This window comes from Chionomys nivalis, chromosome 12 (assembly GCF_950005125.1).
Source record: "Chionomys nivalis chromosome 12, mChiNiv1.1, whole genome shotgun sequence".
Classification (NCBI taxonomy): domain Eukaryota; kingdom Metazoa; phylum Chordata; class Mammalia; order Rodentia; family Cricetidae; genus Chionomys; species Chionomys nivalis.
Window position 1 is genome coordinate 49,576,009 of NC_080097.1, and position 17,524 is coordinate 49,593,532.

Consider the following 17,524-nt stretch of genomic DNA (forward strand, 5'->3'; position numbering starts at 1 on the left):
CTTTGCAAACTGCCATAAATCTGAGGCACTGGTGTCTGACACGGATACCACCACGCAAACAATGTGCATTCACTCAAGGCTTCCTCTGCTGACCCACAGTGAATCCTGACTATCAACTTGATTATCCAAAATGATACAAACCTCTGGTGAGGTTCCTAGAGAGATGAACTAAGGAGGAAAACCCACTCTGAATGTAGGTGGCCCTATCCCATGGGCTCAGGTCTCCAAAATGAAAAAGAGAGAAAGGAAGAAGACTACCAGAACTCACCTCTCTGTTTCCCTACTGTGGGCACAATGTGGCCAGCTGCCTCACATGCCTGCAGACATTTTTCCCCGCCATGATGGTTTGTATCCTCAAACTATGGGCCCCATAAACCCGTCCTCTTTAGGTTGCCTTTGTAGGTTATTGTATCACAACCATGAGAAAACGAACTAAACACTTTCCAATCACATCACACTGGCAATTAAACTTTAACATGAGTCATTTGGGACACTGAAACTACGGCATGGTAATTTCTCACATGAAATATCACACTGTCTTTCATCAATAAAAAGCTTCACACTGTCTCACGATTGGAACAGGAAGTCCTCAGAAGCTTACACGCAGTAGTGACTAGCGCTGTTCAACAGCCCTAACGTTCCCAATCTGCAAAGTAATTACAAATACCAACCACCAGACAAAATACTTTAAGCTGCATATAAGTTTTATCATAAAAGCATAACTATAAAGTTGTACACAATGAAACTGGACCTGTCCTTGGGTCAGGAAACGTATTTTCACAGTAGAGAAAACACCACAAAACTCGGGCACTGGCTGTGGTCTGGATATCTACATCTCACCAAAATTCCCAAGCAGTAATTCAAGGCTATGGCCTTAAGGGGCAGGGTTTTCAAGAAGCAGAACCCTCATAAATGGGATCAGTGTCCTTAGAAAAAGAGTCCCAAAGAAACTAAGATGTCCTTCCCACCACATGATGATGATACCAAATGTCCATCAAAATTCTGCACCAAGAACAAAGGAGCCAAGAAACACTAGAAGGACAGTATGCACTGTTCTTTCATCCAAGGATCTCCGACTCCTGATGATCTTCATCTGTTTCTGAAACCGAGTAATTAGTAAAAACCAAGAGTAGATCCTCACAGATACCAACCAAGTCCGACAATACCTTCACCTGGACTTCTCAAGTCTCTGGAACCATTTAAAAAAAAAAAAATCACATCTTTTGGTCATAAGCAACCTCTAATATAGTATTTTGTTACAGTACCCTGAATGAACTAAGAATCAAAGCTTCTTTATCCTAGTATTTCTATATTTAAGACAGGAAATATCAACACTAGCATTCAGGTAAAAAGTATAATGAAAAACAGTAATGGGTGATTCCCACAGTCACAAGAAAGGGTCTGAGAGGGCAATGGGACATCCCTGTCTATGAAGCAAATGCTTCTGTGCTTTCTGGAAAGGATTCCTGTAGAGTCTGACAGAGTGAGGCTGGGAGATGGCGGAGGAGGCAGCTCCAAGCGCACAGCATCCCTATGTGAAATATGAGGAAGGAAGGAGCCAGTTGTCTATCAGAGCTCTCTGCAAATCAGTCAAAAGCTAAGCAACCAATGGAACCTGGAATCAAGGAAACGTCAACTAAAAATAGCAAGCAAGTTTACAGCATTCTTATCTGTCTTTCCTGCCTGGTGCAGTAGCCCACATTCCCAGACTGGGACTCATCCTAGGTTCCAATAGGAGTAGAGCGGACCGTTTTGTGACAGTAACTGCTCTAGTCTGTCACAAAAACCTGCTGTATACCCAGCCCAAAACCCACCCAAGCTGGAGGAAGGTTGGCAGTGTTCAAGATTACCTGTGATAAAAGTACCACAACTGAGACATAAGATAGACCCGGGAGACCTCACAGGAGGAGACAAAGGTGTCCTTGGGAATTAGAGCAATCAAAAGCAGCCTACACATGGGAGGATTTCAGAAACCACACACATGCTCAGAGGATAGAGGCTCAAAAGCAGCAAGAGGAGATCCTAAGGGGTTTCACCTTAGGTTGAAGTTGTACTAGACATCAGCCTGACTAACTGGTCAATTGGAGCCAGCAAAGAGTCAACTTACAAAGACTTAGAGGGGGTCTAGCATGTTACCTACTTGGTTTTGGTTTTTTCTGATGACTCAGGATGATGAAACAAAAGAGCCACAAGTTCAAGGCCAGCCTAAGCTAAAGAGCGAGCTCAAAGCCACTGTAGGTACCTTAGAGAGACCCTAAAATAAAAAGCATTTTTAAAAGTTGGAGGAATAGCCCAATAGTACAGCACTTGCTTATCACAATCAAGACTCTAGGTTCAATCCCTATCTTAGTTAGATTTTTACTGCTGCAACAAAACACCATGCCAAAAAGCAAGTTGGGAGGTAAGGAATTATTCAGCTTATACTTCCACATTGCTGTTCATCACTGAAGGAAGTTAAGGACAAGAGCTCAAATAGGGCAGGATCCTGGAGACAGGAGCTGATGCAAAGGCCATAGAGGGGAGCTGTTTACTGGCTTGCTTCACATGGCTTGTTCAGCAAACCTTCTCAGAGAACCCCAGACCAACAGCCCAGGGATGACAGTGCCCTCCCCCATTGATCACTGAATGAGGAAATGCCTTACAGCTAGATTTCATTGAGGCATTTTCTCAACTGAGGCTACTTCCTCTCTAATGGCTCTAGCTTGTGTCAAGTTGACACACAAAATCAGCCAGTACAACAGACCCCTTGTCAACTTAACACACAAATACATCACTATTATGCCATAACCCTTCCTTTCTTATTCAACCCAAGATCTCATATTAAAATTATAAATTTTTAAAGTCCCACAGTCTTTACAAATTCAAACACATTAAAAATGCAGTCTCTTTATCCAATCTCCTTTAAAAGTTCAAGTCTATCTCCTGTAAAAATCAAAAGTAAATACCTTCTTCAAGAGGCAAGAACCAGAGCACTGTCACACCTAAATCAAACAAAATCAAACTTCAACAGTATAAATAACTCAATGTCCAAATTCTGGGATTCAGAAGATCAAATTCATGATCTTCTGGACTCCTCCAACTCAGGGTATTTCCTGGCTCTGCCTTCCTCAGCACACAAAGCTCATCTTCTAGGCTCCGGCTGGCCCCATCCACTGCTGCTGCTGTTCTTGGTGGTCACCCCATGGTGCTGGCATCTCCAAAATGCTGGGTGTTCTGCTACAACTGGGCTGCACTTTCACCAATAGCCTCTCCTAGGCCCTCCTCACAGTGCCAACCCTCAACTTCTCTGCATGACCCCTTTAGTCCTGGGCCTTCAACTGCCACTGAGGCTGCATCGTCACCAGTGGCCTCTTCTGGTCTCTCACAGTGCCAGGCCTCAGCTGCTCTCCATGACCCATTCCTGCCTTCAAAATCAGTACCACCTGGGTGATGCTACACATTACCAAGTTCAACTGTCAGCAGAAGGTACAACCTTAGCCACTTCTGAAAAGCAGTTTCTCTGCTCTCAGGAAATAAATCCCAGAAGGTTTCACCTCAGTGACATTGGTTTCTTCTTACCAGCTAGTATAATCCCTGACACCGAAATTCAAAACAACGCAACAATAACACCACAAACTTCCAAACCACCACATAGGACAAAGAATTGCATCCCTACAAAAACACTTCAAAAACAAGGGGGTAAGGGAAAGGTGTAGCCCTCAATAACAAAAACCAAAAACCAAGCAAACCCTGGAGAAAAAGAGTGAGGGAATCAGATATACAGAAAGAGCATAATCCTCACATATCTGTGCTTTCAACAACAAAAACAAATAGCAGCAGACACAAGCATAAGGAGTACAAGGCACGGGAAGTTTGGAAGTTTAAGTTCATTCCAAAATACCGGAAAGTACCTAAAAAGGCCACTGTCTTTACTATGTGAAAATGTTAAAGCAACTTCTAAACTATAAGTTCAGTATCAATATGCTATAGAGGGTGAAATGGAGAGCATTACCAATCAATGAGAGTCCATTCATCAAAGATACATGAAAAATAAGAAAGAAAATAAGTAGCACCTGACCAGAGCAAGGATTAACAGAGCTCAAGGAAAGATATGAAGTTCAAGAAGCCATGTTCCAGAGTGGATGGACCTTCGGTGAAGACAAATAATGAACAAGAGCCTTGTATGGCACATAAACCAACTAGATTCAGCAGCCATAGCAGACACTACCCCAAACACAAGGGCAGATGACCTGTTAAAGGTACTTGAATACAGGACAGGAAAAGTGCACCCTGGTCCACAGAGCAGGTCTCTTGTCAATTCAGAATGACCGAGAAGGGACAAAGCACCTCCACATTTCTGAACAGAAGCTTCTCACAAAGTCATCAAGCTGTCATAGTGGTTCTGGGCACTCTCCATCAACACATGCCTACCTCCAAATAAAATCAGTTTGGTCTAGTGTTAACACAGAGGTGATGTAGAAGACGTGGGGGTTTTGTTGATGTTTGCTGCTTCCTGTTGCTTTTTCTTAACCACAAAAAAAGTGCCCTCATAAATCCATTTTGAACTGTGAAGCTCTTCTATTCCTCTATACGGCTGTCTCTGGTTTGTCAGCAGGAGCAATGTCAGAAAGCACACAAACCCCAAAGAAAAATCTCAGGAATATAGTCCTACACCTGACTTATGGGGAAACATTTACTATAACCAAGCCGCTCCCAAAGAGGGTTGAATCTAGAAACAGCTCACAGCCAGTGCAGCTGTTTTGGACTTTCATCAGTCTATAAAATCTTGTCGTGATAGTTAAGTCACTAGGCCTATCAACAGCTTACCTGGGGATGGGGTAACACCGGCATTAAGCACTTTATGCCCTGCACAGAAGACCTTAAATTTAAAGCTGTAAGCCCAATTACATATGGACTGTGAACCTTCTATGCCTTTCTTCTCAACTCACCCTACCAGTTCCTTGCTTCCACTACTTCTGTTAACTCCAATTCCAGGGATGCAACACCCTCATCTGGTCTCTACAAGCCATGAGGCATGCACATTGTACACACGTGTACACGCAGGCAACCAGCCAGACACGTAAAGTAAAAATGAAAATACCAAGTATGGGTGAGTACTAGGAAAGTCAGTCACTTCAAAGTTAAGACACCACTGGTGAGAACAGCGCAATGCCCCTTCTAGAAACTCTCCTGCCCATGTAGCCCGATTGTTAAGCATTTGATGAAGCAAAATGACAACAGCTGTCAGCTACTCTCCCACGAGAGAAAGATGGCAGGGGATGGCCACGGCACCAGAACAGTGTGCCGCCCGTCTCCAGCACCAGCACTCTAGCAGTCCAGCACTCCCTCTTCTCTCTTCCAAATGGTGAGCGGCACTCCACCCATTCACAACAAGTGTAGGAGCCTGTACTGCACATTCCTTCCCAAAAGAGACTCTCTCCGGAGCACACTTCTGCAGCAGTAAGGAAACCAAAGTGTGTGCCCAACTAACTCTTCCTGCAGCAGGGCACTATACTGCACTAGAGCTGCCAGCTGCTGCCTAAACACTATTTTCCAACATCTTCTGAAGGCTAGTACTTACTCAAATAGATTTTTTAAAGAAAATGAATGCAAAATATTGTAATTATTAGAAGATTATTATAATTAGGTATTCTGTTCTTTTCTTTGATACAAGGAACAAAGTGCCTGCAACTTGCAAGGAACACAAAGTGTCTTCCTTTAGTTGCTTTTTAATTGTCTTGGAGGTTACACTGATCCACAAGGCAGACATCCTGGCCTGAGTGTGCTTCCAATTATAGATGTCCCCTCAAGTCTCCAGCAAAGTTCATCAGGTCTTCTCATGATCCTACTCCCCAGACGCCAATCAAGCAGAGGAGAAAAGAAAACGGACAGCCACGGGGTACTATCACCTTCTCAAACACCTCATATCCACCTTGTGGAGAGCAGAGTGGTCTCATACATCCGAGGGGATTTAACCTCTCCTTTCTCTAAGACAAGGAAAAAGAACACAAATTTGTCCACAGTATATACACATTAGATCTGGGGGAGTGCTCAAACCCCTTTTTAAAATTCTGATGATCTACTATTTCACCCTGGAAGTAAGGCGTGGCTCCTGGGCCCCACGCACTACACTTTCTTCACCTACCGGATCAATGGGCCTTCAGCACATCCTTCCAATCCCTTCCAAATCACATCACCCTTCTGTGTGCCAGCGGCAGCCATGTGAATGCACGGCCCTTCTTATGATCCTTCTTTCTTTTATGGCACAGTGTATAAAACAGGACAAGAATACAAGCCTGCAGCTTATCTTCCACCTTAATTTGCATTCAAAGCATGAAAATGGGTGTCAACTTCTGACCCCTAGGAACGAGATGCTCTGCTCTGCACTGCACACTCCCCTAAGAATGTCACACCAAGACCTTGTAAGATGCTTTCACAAGGATCCCGATTCCTGTAATGAATGTTTCCAACCTGGCAGACTACCACAATCTGCCAAAAGTTCTCATACATATTTGTTACCCTCGTTATATAATTTGCAGTGGACTCTCACGTCTGAGAAGATCTTATTACCCACATAGGTCACAAATTGACTTCTTAAAAAAACCAAGAATTTTCATCTAGAGCTCTGCATGGGTTCATTGGTGGTATATTACATAAAGGAACCTTAATTATTAAATAGCTGCTAAATAAATATATAGTTATTATTTTCATGTGTCAGTGACCCAGTTTTAAAGGCCATTTAAGAATCACAGAAAATGTAACCTATTATTATAGAGAATTAGTAGAGAGCGTGCTTTTAAACAGCAGTTAAAAACTTCCTTTCTGGAATGGCAGGTGCCACCTATTGTTAAAGTATCTTTTGAACTTGACTATGAACGTCAAGAACATAGTGACCTGTCTCAAGAGCACACGAGGTTTAGTTTCAGACTTAAATCACACTTAGATTAGTAACACCTTTGTAAAGAATTTTCAGATAATTTTAATTCATCCCCAAGAGTTACTAACAAAAAAATCAAATACTAATCCAGTATATTTTGGTACATAAAAAGTTCCAAATTTAAGTATAAAATTTTGCGAGGTTTTCTAGGTAAATTATTTGGTGGTCTATAAAATTAACAGATAGAAATAAAGTCATTTGGAGAGCCAGGGTTCAATAAAAGTCCCATGAAGGAAGAGAATTTCTTTAAAGGAACATTAGCTGTGGTTAAAACCCAAAACCTGGCCTTGTCTAAATCAAATAAACTATGTTTTAAAATTTGAAACACTGACAAGTTTAGGTATGAGGCCATGATATCTTGTTAAAGACATTTTTCAATAAAATATCACCATGGAAGACAGCCTAGTCAGCTAAGTGCACAACAGGCATGGGAACCTGAGTTGGATCTCCAGAGCCCCCATGAGAAACAGCCAAGTGCAGTGGCACACATACATACATACATACATACATACATGTCAAGATGAGGAGGGCCTGAGCTCCTGCACATTTTAATTTAGGTGTACTTAGTATGACTCGGCCTTTAAGCCATTACACTTTGCTCTTAGTTTTAAAGATTAAATAATGAACTATTTTCTAGACCCTACAGGCAAAGGCGGTTATACATTTTTAAAGGGAACTGTACAATGGATGCCCCACAGGACCCCCAAGTTCTTGAAATATCTCTTTTTAGAGAAGCTTTGCTGATCTAAATTAAATTAAAGCAAGAATCAAAATTTTAAAAGGAAATTGTGGAGCCAAGTATGGTGGGGTAGACTATTTCAGAGCATTTGGCGGGGGGACAGAAGCAAGAAAATCACCCACAAATCTGAAGCTAGCCTGACCTATGCAGTGAGTTCCAGGCCTGTTGGGTTGCACAGAAGACTTTGTCTCAGAAAACAGTGCAGATAGTTGAGATGGCTCAGCAGATAACAGTGCCTGCCATGTAAGCCTGAGGGCCTGAGGTCAATCCCTGTATCCCATGGTGAAAGAGAAAACCTACTCCTGGAAGTTCTTCTTTGACCTCTACAGGCACATCATGATGCATGAGCACCCACACAAGCAGAAACCAACAAGAAACTTAAAAACAACCACAATAGGCAATTTCTTCTTATACTCTACAACCATTAGCATGATATATGTGTGTGGACTTTTATCAATCCTTTGACAAGTTCATACAATGCATATTGACCGTATCCATCCCCCTCTCTCATGATACATGTATTTGCCCCTGTAACCTGAGGAGTAGATGGTTTACTTCTTTCTTGGTTTCATTTCACCAAAATGTAAACTCCTTCTGGCAGAAGTGGCAGTCATTCTTGACCTAGGCATGGTCACTAGGTTCATCCCTAACCCTGGCATCTAAGTAGAAGTGGTACGTGTCACTCAAGCGAGAGCCTGAAGAAACATGCCCACTCTCTCCTCTCTATGGCTGGATGTTCTGCAGGCTGAGGAATTCAAGTTCCAGAGAAATGTGAGGGCCACCACCAGTCAATACCACCTGCAGGCAAGGACACAGCAACAGGCCATGCATTCCTACTGAGTCATGCAGCTGAGGTTGTTTTCGTTAGAACAGAAACTAACAGTGATTAATGTACAGGCAGATCTGCGGCTTCCCACTCAAGCAACTTCTTGATTTGGAAGTTCTACTCAGCCTTCAAAAAAAAAAAAAAAAGTAAAGAAAAAAAACCTATGAAAACAGATTGTTTATATTGCAGAAAGCAGTCTGTTTATTCTACCCATCAGTCTTTTCCCTGACAACTGGCTACTGTTGCTCTTTTTGTTTACTGTGTGCTCAGAAGAATTTTAACATAAACCCTTGCTATAACCACATAACAAATGAAGCAAATTCCCAGACCACTCAGTCTCCAGGCACACTATTCAAGAGGATCACTTCTCAAGTCACAGAAGGCAAGGTCACAGAAGTAGACACTTAAAAGGGGGTTAAAACTGCCCCTCTTTGCTTCTTTGCTATAAGCAGGGACCACCTAAGCGTGAAAAGAGTAATCATTTTCACTTGACCTTGGAGCAGTCTCACCAAAGCTAGACTTCCAGTACAGCAGAACCGTGACATTTCAATGGCTGCATCTTGACATCTCTCAATTCAAAACACAAGTCTCAGTACATACTTGTATACCACGGGCTTCTCCATGTGCAACCGTGAAGTGGGAACAGAAACATGTGGGAAAGTGGCATTAGTCTGAAGCCCATTCTTCTTAGCATGTTCTGCAGCTATAGATGTTCTCACAAATAATGAGAAAATGGCAAAGACTGTTGCTCCAAAATAATGCTGAGAATCATATCAAATACCTTCCTCTAGGGCCAGCAAGATGGCTACCAAGCCTTGTGACCTGTGTTCAATCCCCAGAATTCAAATGATAAAGAGAACCAACTCCACAATTTGTCCTCTGATCTCCACGCATGTGTGTGCACACACAATACCATTTTAATTTTTTAAAAAAGGAGTCTACATATGAGACTCAAGGAAGACACAGAATCACCCAGACACACGGCTGAATGAAATGTCTTTGCAAAGTGAGCCTTGCTTGCTATTTATTATCTGTATCTGAGCTTCATGATTTTTATTACTGATTTGTTTACAAAGTTACAATTTTAGGTAATCTATCTTTGCTCTTTTCCCCACAGTCCTGATATTTGTACTTTGTTGTTTTCCAGAATGAGGATCATCATAGTATTCAAATAATGACCCTTATTTCAAAACTCAAAAAAAAAACAACAACAACAACAACAAAGCAAACAGAGTATTTCATTGCAATTTAGTGTCAAATGTTTCCACAACACCACTCAGAATTTTAAGCACACTATAGGGCAACACCAATTATTTTATTACTATATAATCTACATTTTCATCAACCCCATTCCAGATTTTAAAAGAAACCTAAGCCAACTACTGTTTAAATACCTAAGTTCTATTAAAATCACCTACAGGGGCTGGAGAGATCGTTCAACGCTAAAGAACACAGACTGCTCTTGCTGAGGACCTGAGGTTCAGTTCCCAGCACTACTACATGGTAAATTACAACCATCCATTAACTCCTGTTCCAGGGGACCTGGCGCCCTCTTCTGGTCTCTGCAGAAGCAAACAGTACATATGCATACATGTAGGGAAAATATTCACACATAAGAAATATAAATAAATAAATCTTTGTAAAATATTCTAAAACCATCCAGAGACCCTTCATCATTCTTACCTCACTAAACCTAATCTGGCTAGAGATTAAGTTTACAAAACAACCCCAAGCGATCTAGAATGTATCCTTTCTCCTTAGAAGTACTCCTGTAAATGCCGTAGGAATTTAAGATGATGCAACTGTGTTCTCACTGCTCCTCTCTACAACGGCTGGGGAACTTACGGGAAGCCTACACTTTCAGAATTCTTAGGTTCTTTTCTTTTAAGATTTCCGTTTGGTTTGTTTGTTTGTTTTATTTCTGTCAAGCATGCTTTTAATCAATCACTTAGAAAGCAGAGCAAGATGGTTCTCCATTGAGTTTGAGACCAGCCTGGTCTACACAGTGAATTGCAGGCCAGCCAAGGTTACATAGTAAGACCTGTCTCAAAAAGAAAGAGAGAGAGAGAGAGAGAGAGAGAGAGAGAGAGAGAGAGAGAGGAAGGAGGAGGAGGAGGAGGAGGAGGAGGAGGAGGAGGAGGAGGAGGAGGAAGAAGAAGAAGAAGAAGAAGAAGAAGAAGAAGAAGAAGAAGAAGAAGAAGAAGAAGAAGAAGAAGAAGAAGAGAAGAAAAGAGAAGAGAATTACTCTATATGTATGGGGTGTGGGTGTTTTGTTTGCATGTAAGTTACAAGAGGTTGGGAGCCACCAGACATGGGTTCTGGAAACTGAACTCCAGAACTGAACTTGCTCTTGAAAAGCAGAAAGTACTCTGAAGAGCTGGGTCATCTCTCCCGTCCCTAATATTTAAGATTCTTGGAATCATTCCAATGCCAGAACTCAGAACAAAATCTCTCATGATGGATCTGAATATCTGACTTTGAGGTGAGCTGTGAGCGGGATGCATTTGTAACCCTGAGGCATTTCCAGCAGATCAACATAGAACAATAAATAGAGACAGCTTGTAGATGTAACTATAGGCATGAATGGTGGCCCAGAGGGGTCAACCCGGCCATATCCTCTGGGCATTCTGGATTTTTAGGGCTGCAAGCCATCTACTCTGAGAAAAAGAGTTGAATTGATTGCTGAAAATGCTCTCAAGTCAAGCTCACTGGTGGTCCTCAGCTGTGCCACATCTGATGTCATCATCAGCTACAAGACTTAAGACTCTGCCCCAATGCCAAATGGGGTTTAATACATTAGACTACAGAGCAAGGTCTCAGAGAACCTCAGCTCATCAACAAGTGTCCCAGACTCCAGGGGTACCACAGTTTGATTCTGACTAATCAGAAGAGCAGACTCTCAGAGGGAAGCAAAGTCGCTGAGGTCGCCACACCAACTGTCATGGCCTTCATTCAGGGAAAAGAATCCCATTAGGGAGAACAGCGGGACCAGTTTTGCCATCATTGAGAGACTGTCAAAACTTCCCTCCACCAGTAACCAGTGGCAAAGGTTACAAAACCCCTGACCCTACTCCATCTGTAGAATGGGTGCAAAATGTAAATTAGTTGATTCATGTATAAAACAGAACTTGATGCATTTCCCATACTCCTTAGTGATTTCTCAATTCTCTTCCACTCTCTTTGCCATTCCATAGTATCAAGAGTTACTTCTAGTAAGTGTCACCCCAGCAAGTACTCCACACACACCCTCTCCAACCCTAACCGGGAGCTGGGGCAGGGCAAGGCGTGCTTTGTCTACCTTTACTTGCCCCTCCAAAATTAACACAAAGCCTAAACTTTTTTTTTACCCTCACTGGGTACCTTCCAAAGGTGTAGCCAAATGCAAAGGCCAAAATGCTGCAGAAAGACCAACATGGCCACAGACATGCAACTCAGTCACACAATTCTGTTCCAGAGCCACCTAAAAAATGGTCTCACTTTTTAATAACGGCTCACTGTATAGAAGTGCAGTGAATTGTCACTATGGTTGATGCACACAACCTATTATCCCCAGGAAAAGCACCTGAAGAATGGTGCACATGCTACACAGTAAGTGACATGTTCACCAATTAGTGCCAGGAAAGCTTGCACTAAACAGCCCTCCGTCACACTCTGATGCTCCACAGAAGCAGGCTCACCACACCAAATCACTACAAACACAGTGTTTGCTGGCTAGTTTTAGGTTAACTTGACATAAACTATAGTCGTGTGAGAGAAGGGAACCTCAAATAAGAAAACACCTCCCTAACCGAGGCTTACAGGCAAGCCTGCAGGGCACTTTCCTAATTAATGTGGGAAGGCCCAGACAGTGGTGGGTGGTGTCATCCCTGTGCTGTGCTCCGGGATGCTGTAAGAAAGCAGGCTGAGCAAGCCAGTACTCAGCACTCTTCCACGGCTTCTTCATTCGCTCCCGCCTCCAGGTTCCCATCCAGTTTGAGCTTCTGGCATGGCTTCCCCTTCAATGATCTATCATTCAGGCTTTGTCAGCCTTTCCTCCCCAAGTTTATTTTGGTCATGACGTTTCATCCCAGCAATGCTAACCCTAAGACACAGCTACTTTTCCTTGCTCCAAGTTGGGCTTGGCATGACAAAGATGTCAGGCATGTGCCATCTTGGCCCAAGAGACAAGAAGAATGTTCCTCAAAATCAGGGGGAGCAAGTGCTTAAAGAGACACCATATTCTCTCCAAGCAGACTCCTGAAATTTTATATTTTAAAACATGTTTAAAAAAGTATTCAGTCAGTGTTTAATGGAATTGATTTTGACAATGTGCAACTTAACAGATAACTTTTCTTAGAAACATGGCCCAAATCAAATGATAAATTTCCTAACCAGGATCCCATGTAACCACATGAAATAGCACAATTTGGGTCACAAATGTGATAAAGGAAACAAATAGAACCCCAAAGAACTGCAGTAAAGGACTGAGTTAACGGGTGCTTATATATGTTGACAAGCAACCATTTACCAAGAGGTAGAAACAAGAAAAGAGCGAAAACCTTTCTCACAAGCTATTCCGCATGAATGATTTCAATGCAAACAACATGCCTAGCAGGTATTAATGAGCAGACCTTGTTCTTGGAGCATTTCAAGCAAAATCAGTCCAAAAATAAAAAATGAAAATCCTTCCCCAGTAAATACTGCTTTAGAAATGGAGCAACAGAGATGAAACAGCTTAGCTGAATTATCCTGTCTTTTAATACTATAACTCTACGAGCTATGTAAAGATAAAATCCAATCTGAAAGTTTGACATACTAAAAGCACAGGCATCTTCCATAATTTCTTTCCAGTGAAGACTTTGAAAAGTTAAATGAAGATGGGGGAGCAAATACAGCACCCCATTTAAATTCTAAAAGCTAAATCTAAAACTTTTCCATTTGTCCCACAATCTAGACTTCAACTTTGCCCAGACACAATTAAGTTTGGCTAAAAGAGGCATGGGGCGGGGGAGATTATCCTGACAAAAATATTGACACTGAACTCTAATTTCATTGGTCCCAAAAGTTTACTTCCAAATAATGGAATAGAACACATTAGAATTAATTTTCCCAGAAAAATTAACGTGACACTACACGAGACCAGGAGACAGTAATTTCAGTTTGTTCAAACAGAAGCCTAGTTATTAAATACATGCTGTAAAATCCCTACTAACAGTTCAAGATAGCTCTCAGACCCATACTTTTTGACCCCCACTGTTCATACCAGTCTCCAACAGACTGAACAACTATATCCCCAATGCCAAGCACACTTTGATTCAGCATCAATTATTTAGGGAAAGGGTTAAAATTTTAAATTTAAGATTTATTTTCAAAATGTTATTTGACCAGCTATGCTCATAACAAAAAATTTTAATTTCCTGTTTGTAAATTTTTATCAGCAGGAAACAAATTATCTGCAGACGAATGCAGCTAGAGAAATAGTCACTGGGATTAACCTGGAAAACCAAGATCAGTCTCATGAAAGTGAGCTTTTCCATGAATCAGAATGCCAACTCTGCAGGACAAGGCTTTAATTCAGTCTCATGCTTTCTGAGATGTTCTGATGAGTCAGAAGAGATCGGAAGAAAACATTCAAAACACAAACTGTACATCCAACCCGAGTACAGTTTTATCAGCTGAGGTACTGAGGTCTGATATCTACTTGGCATAGAAGTCTAGACCAGTCTCCTCAGAGGAAATGTAGCAAAAGGATTCATCCTTGTGTAGGCTTTACTAGAAAAACTGTTCCCCTTGCAAATGCTGTCACTGACAAAGTCATTGGTTCCAGAACACACTGAAGCTGATATAAGTCGGAGGGTGCAGGGTGACTAAGATTTCAATGGTTTCCTGATGTAGCCAGTGAGGTAAACACTGACAGTAGACGGTCAGTGAGGTAGACAGCGACAGTAGTCAGTCAGTGAGGTAAATGGTGAAAGGAATCAGCCAGGCAGCGAGGCACACAGGAAGGCAGTCGGTAGACAGTGAGATAATCAGCAGACATTCAAGTAGACGGGGAGATGGTCAGGGAGAAGAGCAATGGCAGTCAGTGAGGCGGGTAGGTAGACAGTGAGTTAGTCAGCAGACAGTGAAGGTAATGGTGTACTAAGGCAGTCGTAGTGAGGGACTCAGTAGGCAGACAGACTCTGAGACAGTCAGCAGACGGTGAGCCAGTGAGGCAAACAATGCCATAGTCAGGTAAGCAGTGAAGGTAATCAATGAGGTAAACAATGAGGTAGACAGTGAGGCAGGCAATGAAGACAGCGAGGTAAACAGAGATGGTAGTGAGATAATGATGCAACCAGCGAAACAATCAGTTAGTGAAGTGGTCGGAGAGACAGTGAAGAAATCTAGCTGGTTGAGCTAGTGAGGTAGACAGGCAGTGGAAAAGGTAGATAGTGGGGTAGCCAGTGATGTAGCCTGTCAGTGGATGAGGCAAGGAGGGTAGCCAGTGCGGTAGCCAGTGAGGTAGCCTGCCAAAGAGTAGCCTGTCAGTGAGGTAACCTGCCAGTGAGGTAACCTGCCAGTGAGGTAGCCTGCCAGTGAGGTAACCTGTCAGTGAGGTAAACTGTCAGTGAGGTAGCCTATCAGTGAAGTAACCTGTCAGTGAGGTAGCCTGTCAGTGAGGTAACCTGTCAGTGAGGTAGCCTATCAGTGAAGTAACCTGTCAGTGAGGTAGCCTGTCAGTGAGGTAACCTGTCAGTGAGGTAGCCTGTCAGTGAGGTAGCCTGTCAGTGAGGTAGCCTGTCAGTGAGGTAGCCTGTCAGTGAGGTAGCCTGCCAGTGAGGTAGCCTGTCAGTAAGGTGGTGGTAGCCTGCCAGTGAGGTAGCCTGTCAGTGAGGTAGCCTGTCAGTGAGGTCGTCAGAGAGTAAGACAGTGAGATCATCAGTGAGGCAGACCATAAGGGTAGTAAATGAGGCAGTGATGTAAACAGTGAGGGAGTCAGGCACTGGGGCAGTCAGTGAGGGTAGACAGTGAGGAGGCAAGCAGACAATGAAGGTAGTCAGCGAGGTAGAGTTAAAGTAGTCAGCGAGGCAGTGATGTAAACAGTGAAGCCATCAGTCAGAGAGGTGGACGGTAAGGTAGACAGTTAATGAGGCAGTCGGTGGGGTAGCCAGTCGGTGAGGTACATATTTAGGGTTCCTTGGCAAGTGGTTTTGAGAGATGCACCTGACGCACCAGGACTTTACAGAAGGGAGGAAAGGGGCCTTGAGGCCAAGCTTGCATCTTGGATGTAAACAGAAATCGCACATAGGCCTGGCCATTAAAAACAGAATAGGTGCCCAAGTGGCTCAGTGATTTTCCAGAGGTGAGAGTTAACATCAAATGTTTGCTGCCATTAGATAGCATCTCATTTTTTCCCCTGTCACTGCAAAAAGGGCACATCTATTCCAGAAAAAAAAAAGTCATTATTCCTTCAAGGAGGGCAGAGGTGTGGAGTCATTAGCAGGGGCTGGGGCTGCAGGAGGAGGAGGGGCGTAAAAGGAAGGAGTGCTTTAAGGAGAGGCCTGACACCGGCCACTGCAGAGAGAAAACGGGAGGTGAGGGAGAAAGGAAATGTCTCTCAGGGAAGGGGTGGTGGGGGCAAGGCCGAGGGCAACCGGCTGGAGGAAGCCAGGTTCCCTCCAGGATGCGAGCCGGGCTGCAGAGAGCGAGCGCCGGTTACCTTGGGACACCGGGGCGTTAAGGGGCAACCGGGATGGAGGTCTGCAGAGAAGAGGGAGGGCAAAGGCAGGGTCCCCTCCAAGTGCTACCCGGGGAAGGAGATGGGCAAACAGGGGCCTCCCCTGGGCCAAAAGGCGTGGCCAGCAGGCATCCTATTGACCGTCGCGAGATGCTAGGACAGCGCGCGGCTACCCCGCTCAACCCAGCCCGGCCCGACCCGTCCGAGGGGCCCGCGCGCGGCCGCAGCCCCCCCCCACTTCTACCCCGCAGTGCTCTTACCTCCACACCTGCCCCATCTGCAGCAGGTGGATGACCGACTGCCAGATCCACACGGAGAGGCGGCACAGACGCTGCGCCCCCGGGGTGGCCGAGCTCCCCACACCCGGGGCGCCGCGGGCCGCACCGTGGCCGTAGCCGGCCCCCATCATTGGGGGTCCCCGGCTGCTGAGCCCCTCCACGGCGCCCAGTCCGCCGCCCGTGTAGTCCTGCACGAACCAGCGGAAGCTCAGGCTCTGCACCAGCAGCGACGGCACCAGCACGAAGAACAGGGTCAGCCCGAAGTAGCCGTAGTCCCCCTTGCGGTAGTAGTCGAGGGCCAGCCACAGGTCGGTACCCACGTCCCCGAAGAACACCAGCAGCGCCAACACGATCCACAGGCAGTCGAGCCACGGCCGCTCCACCTGCGGCGACGCGGGCTGCGGTCGGCCGGCCGAAGGCGTCGGGGGGTGGCGGCCGGCGGCCCCGGGCGGCTGCAGAGGCTGGTCCCCCCCGTCGGCGGCGGCGGCGCTGCGGCGCGGCTTCTTGCCCAGCAGCGAGCGCAGGCAGGCGGAGCGGCAGCCCCAGTAGCACGAGGAGGTGTTGCAGCAGTGGCAGATGTGCAGCGAGCTGCTCTCGCCGGGCTCGCTGCCGTCGCCGCCGCCGCAGCCGCCTCCCCCGGGCTCCCCGTCCTCCTCGCCGCTGCCCACCGCCTCGTCCAGGTTGTGCAGCTGGGCGAAGCCCACCCCCACGCCACCGCCATCGGATTTCGCCGCCATCTTGACTCTCTTCCCAGCTCCGGAGATTGGGGGGGGAGGGACGGGTGGGGGGGAGAAGGCAGGGACCGGGGAGGGGGGGAACGAATGGAGAGGAAGGGGGGCGGGGAGGAAGCGGGGGAGCAGACGAACGGGGGGGAGTGGGCCAGGGAACCCCCTCCGCTTCCGGGCGGGTGGCGTCACTTCCGGGCGAGCCCCCCAATCGCACGGCGCCCGCAGCCTCCTGGCCCTACCCTGCCGGCCAAGATGGCCGCCCTCCTGTGCCTCAGCTGCTGGGCGGGGGACCGGGGGGTTCTCCCCGCCAGGGCTCCCCTTCCCCTCTTCCGTTGACC

The 17,524-nt window shown here is 45.3% G+C and overlaps 1 protein-coding gene across 1 annotated transcript in view; it reads right to left on the bottom strand.

Annotated features, from left to right (window-relative positions):
• The window catches only part of Xkr6 (XK related 6), a 216,481-nt gene extending 199,286 nt beyond the window's left edge, over positions 1-17,195 (bottom strand). The window contains exon 1 of the mRNA XM_057786550.1: positions 16,441-17,195. Coding sequence (XP_057642533.1) covers positions 16,441-17,195 — 755 coding nt within the window. The remainder of the gene's footprint in view (positions 1-16,440) is intronic.
• Between the last annotated feature and the right edge of the window lie 329 nt (positions 17,196-17,524).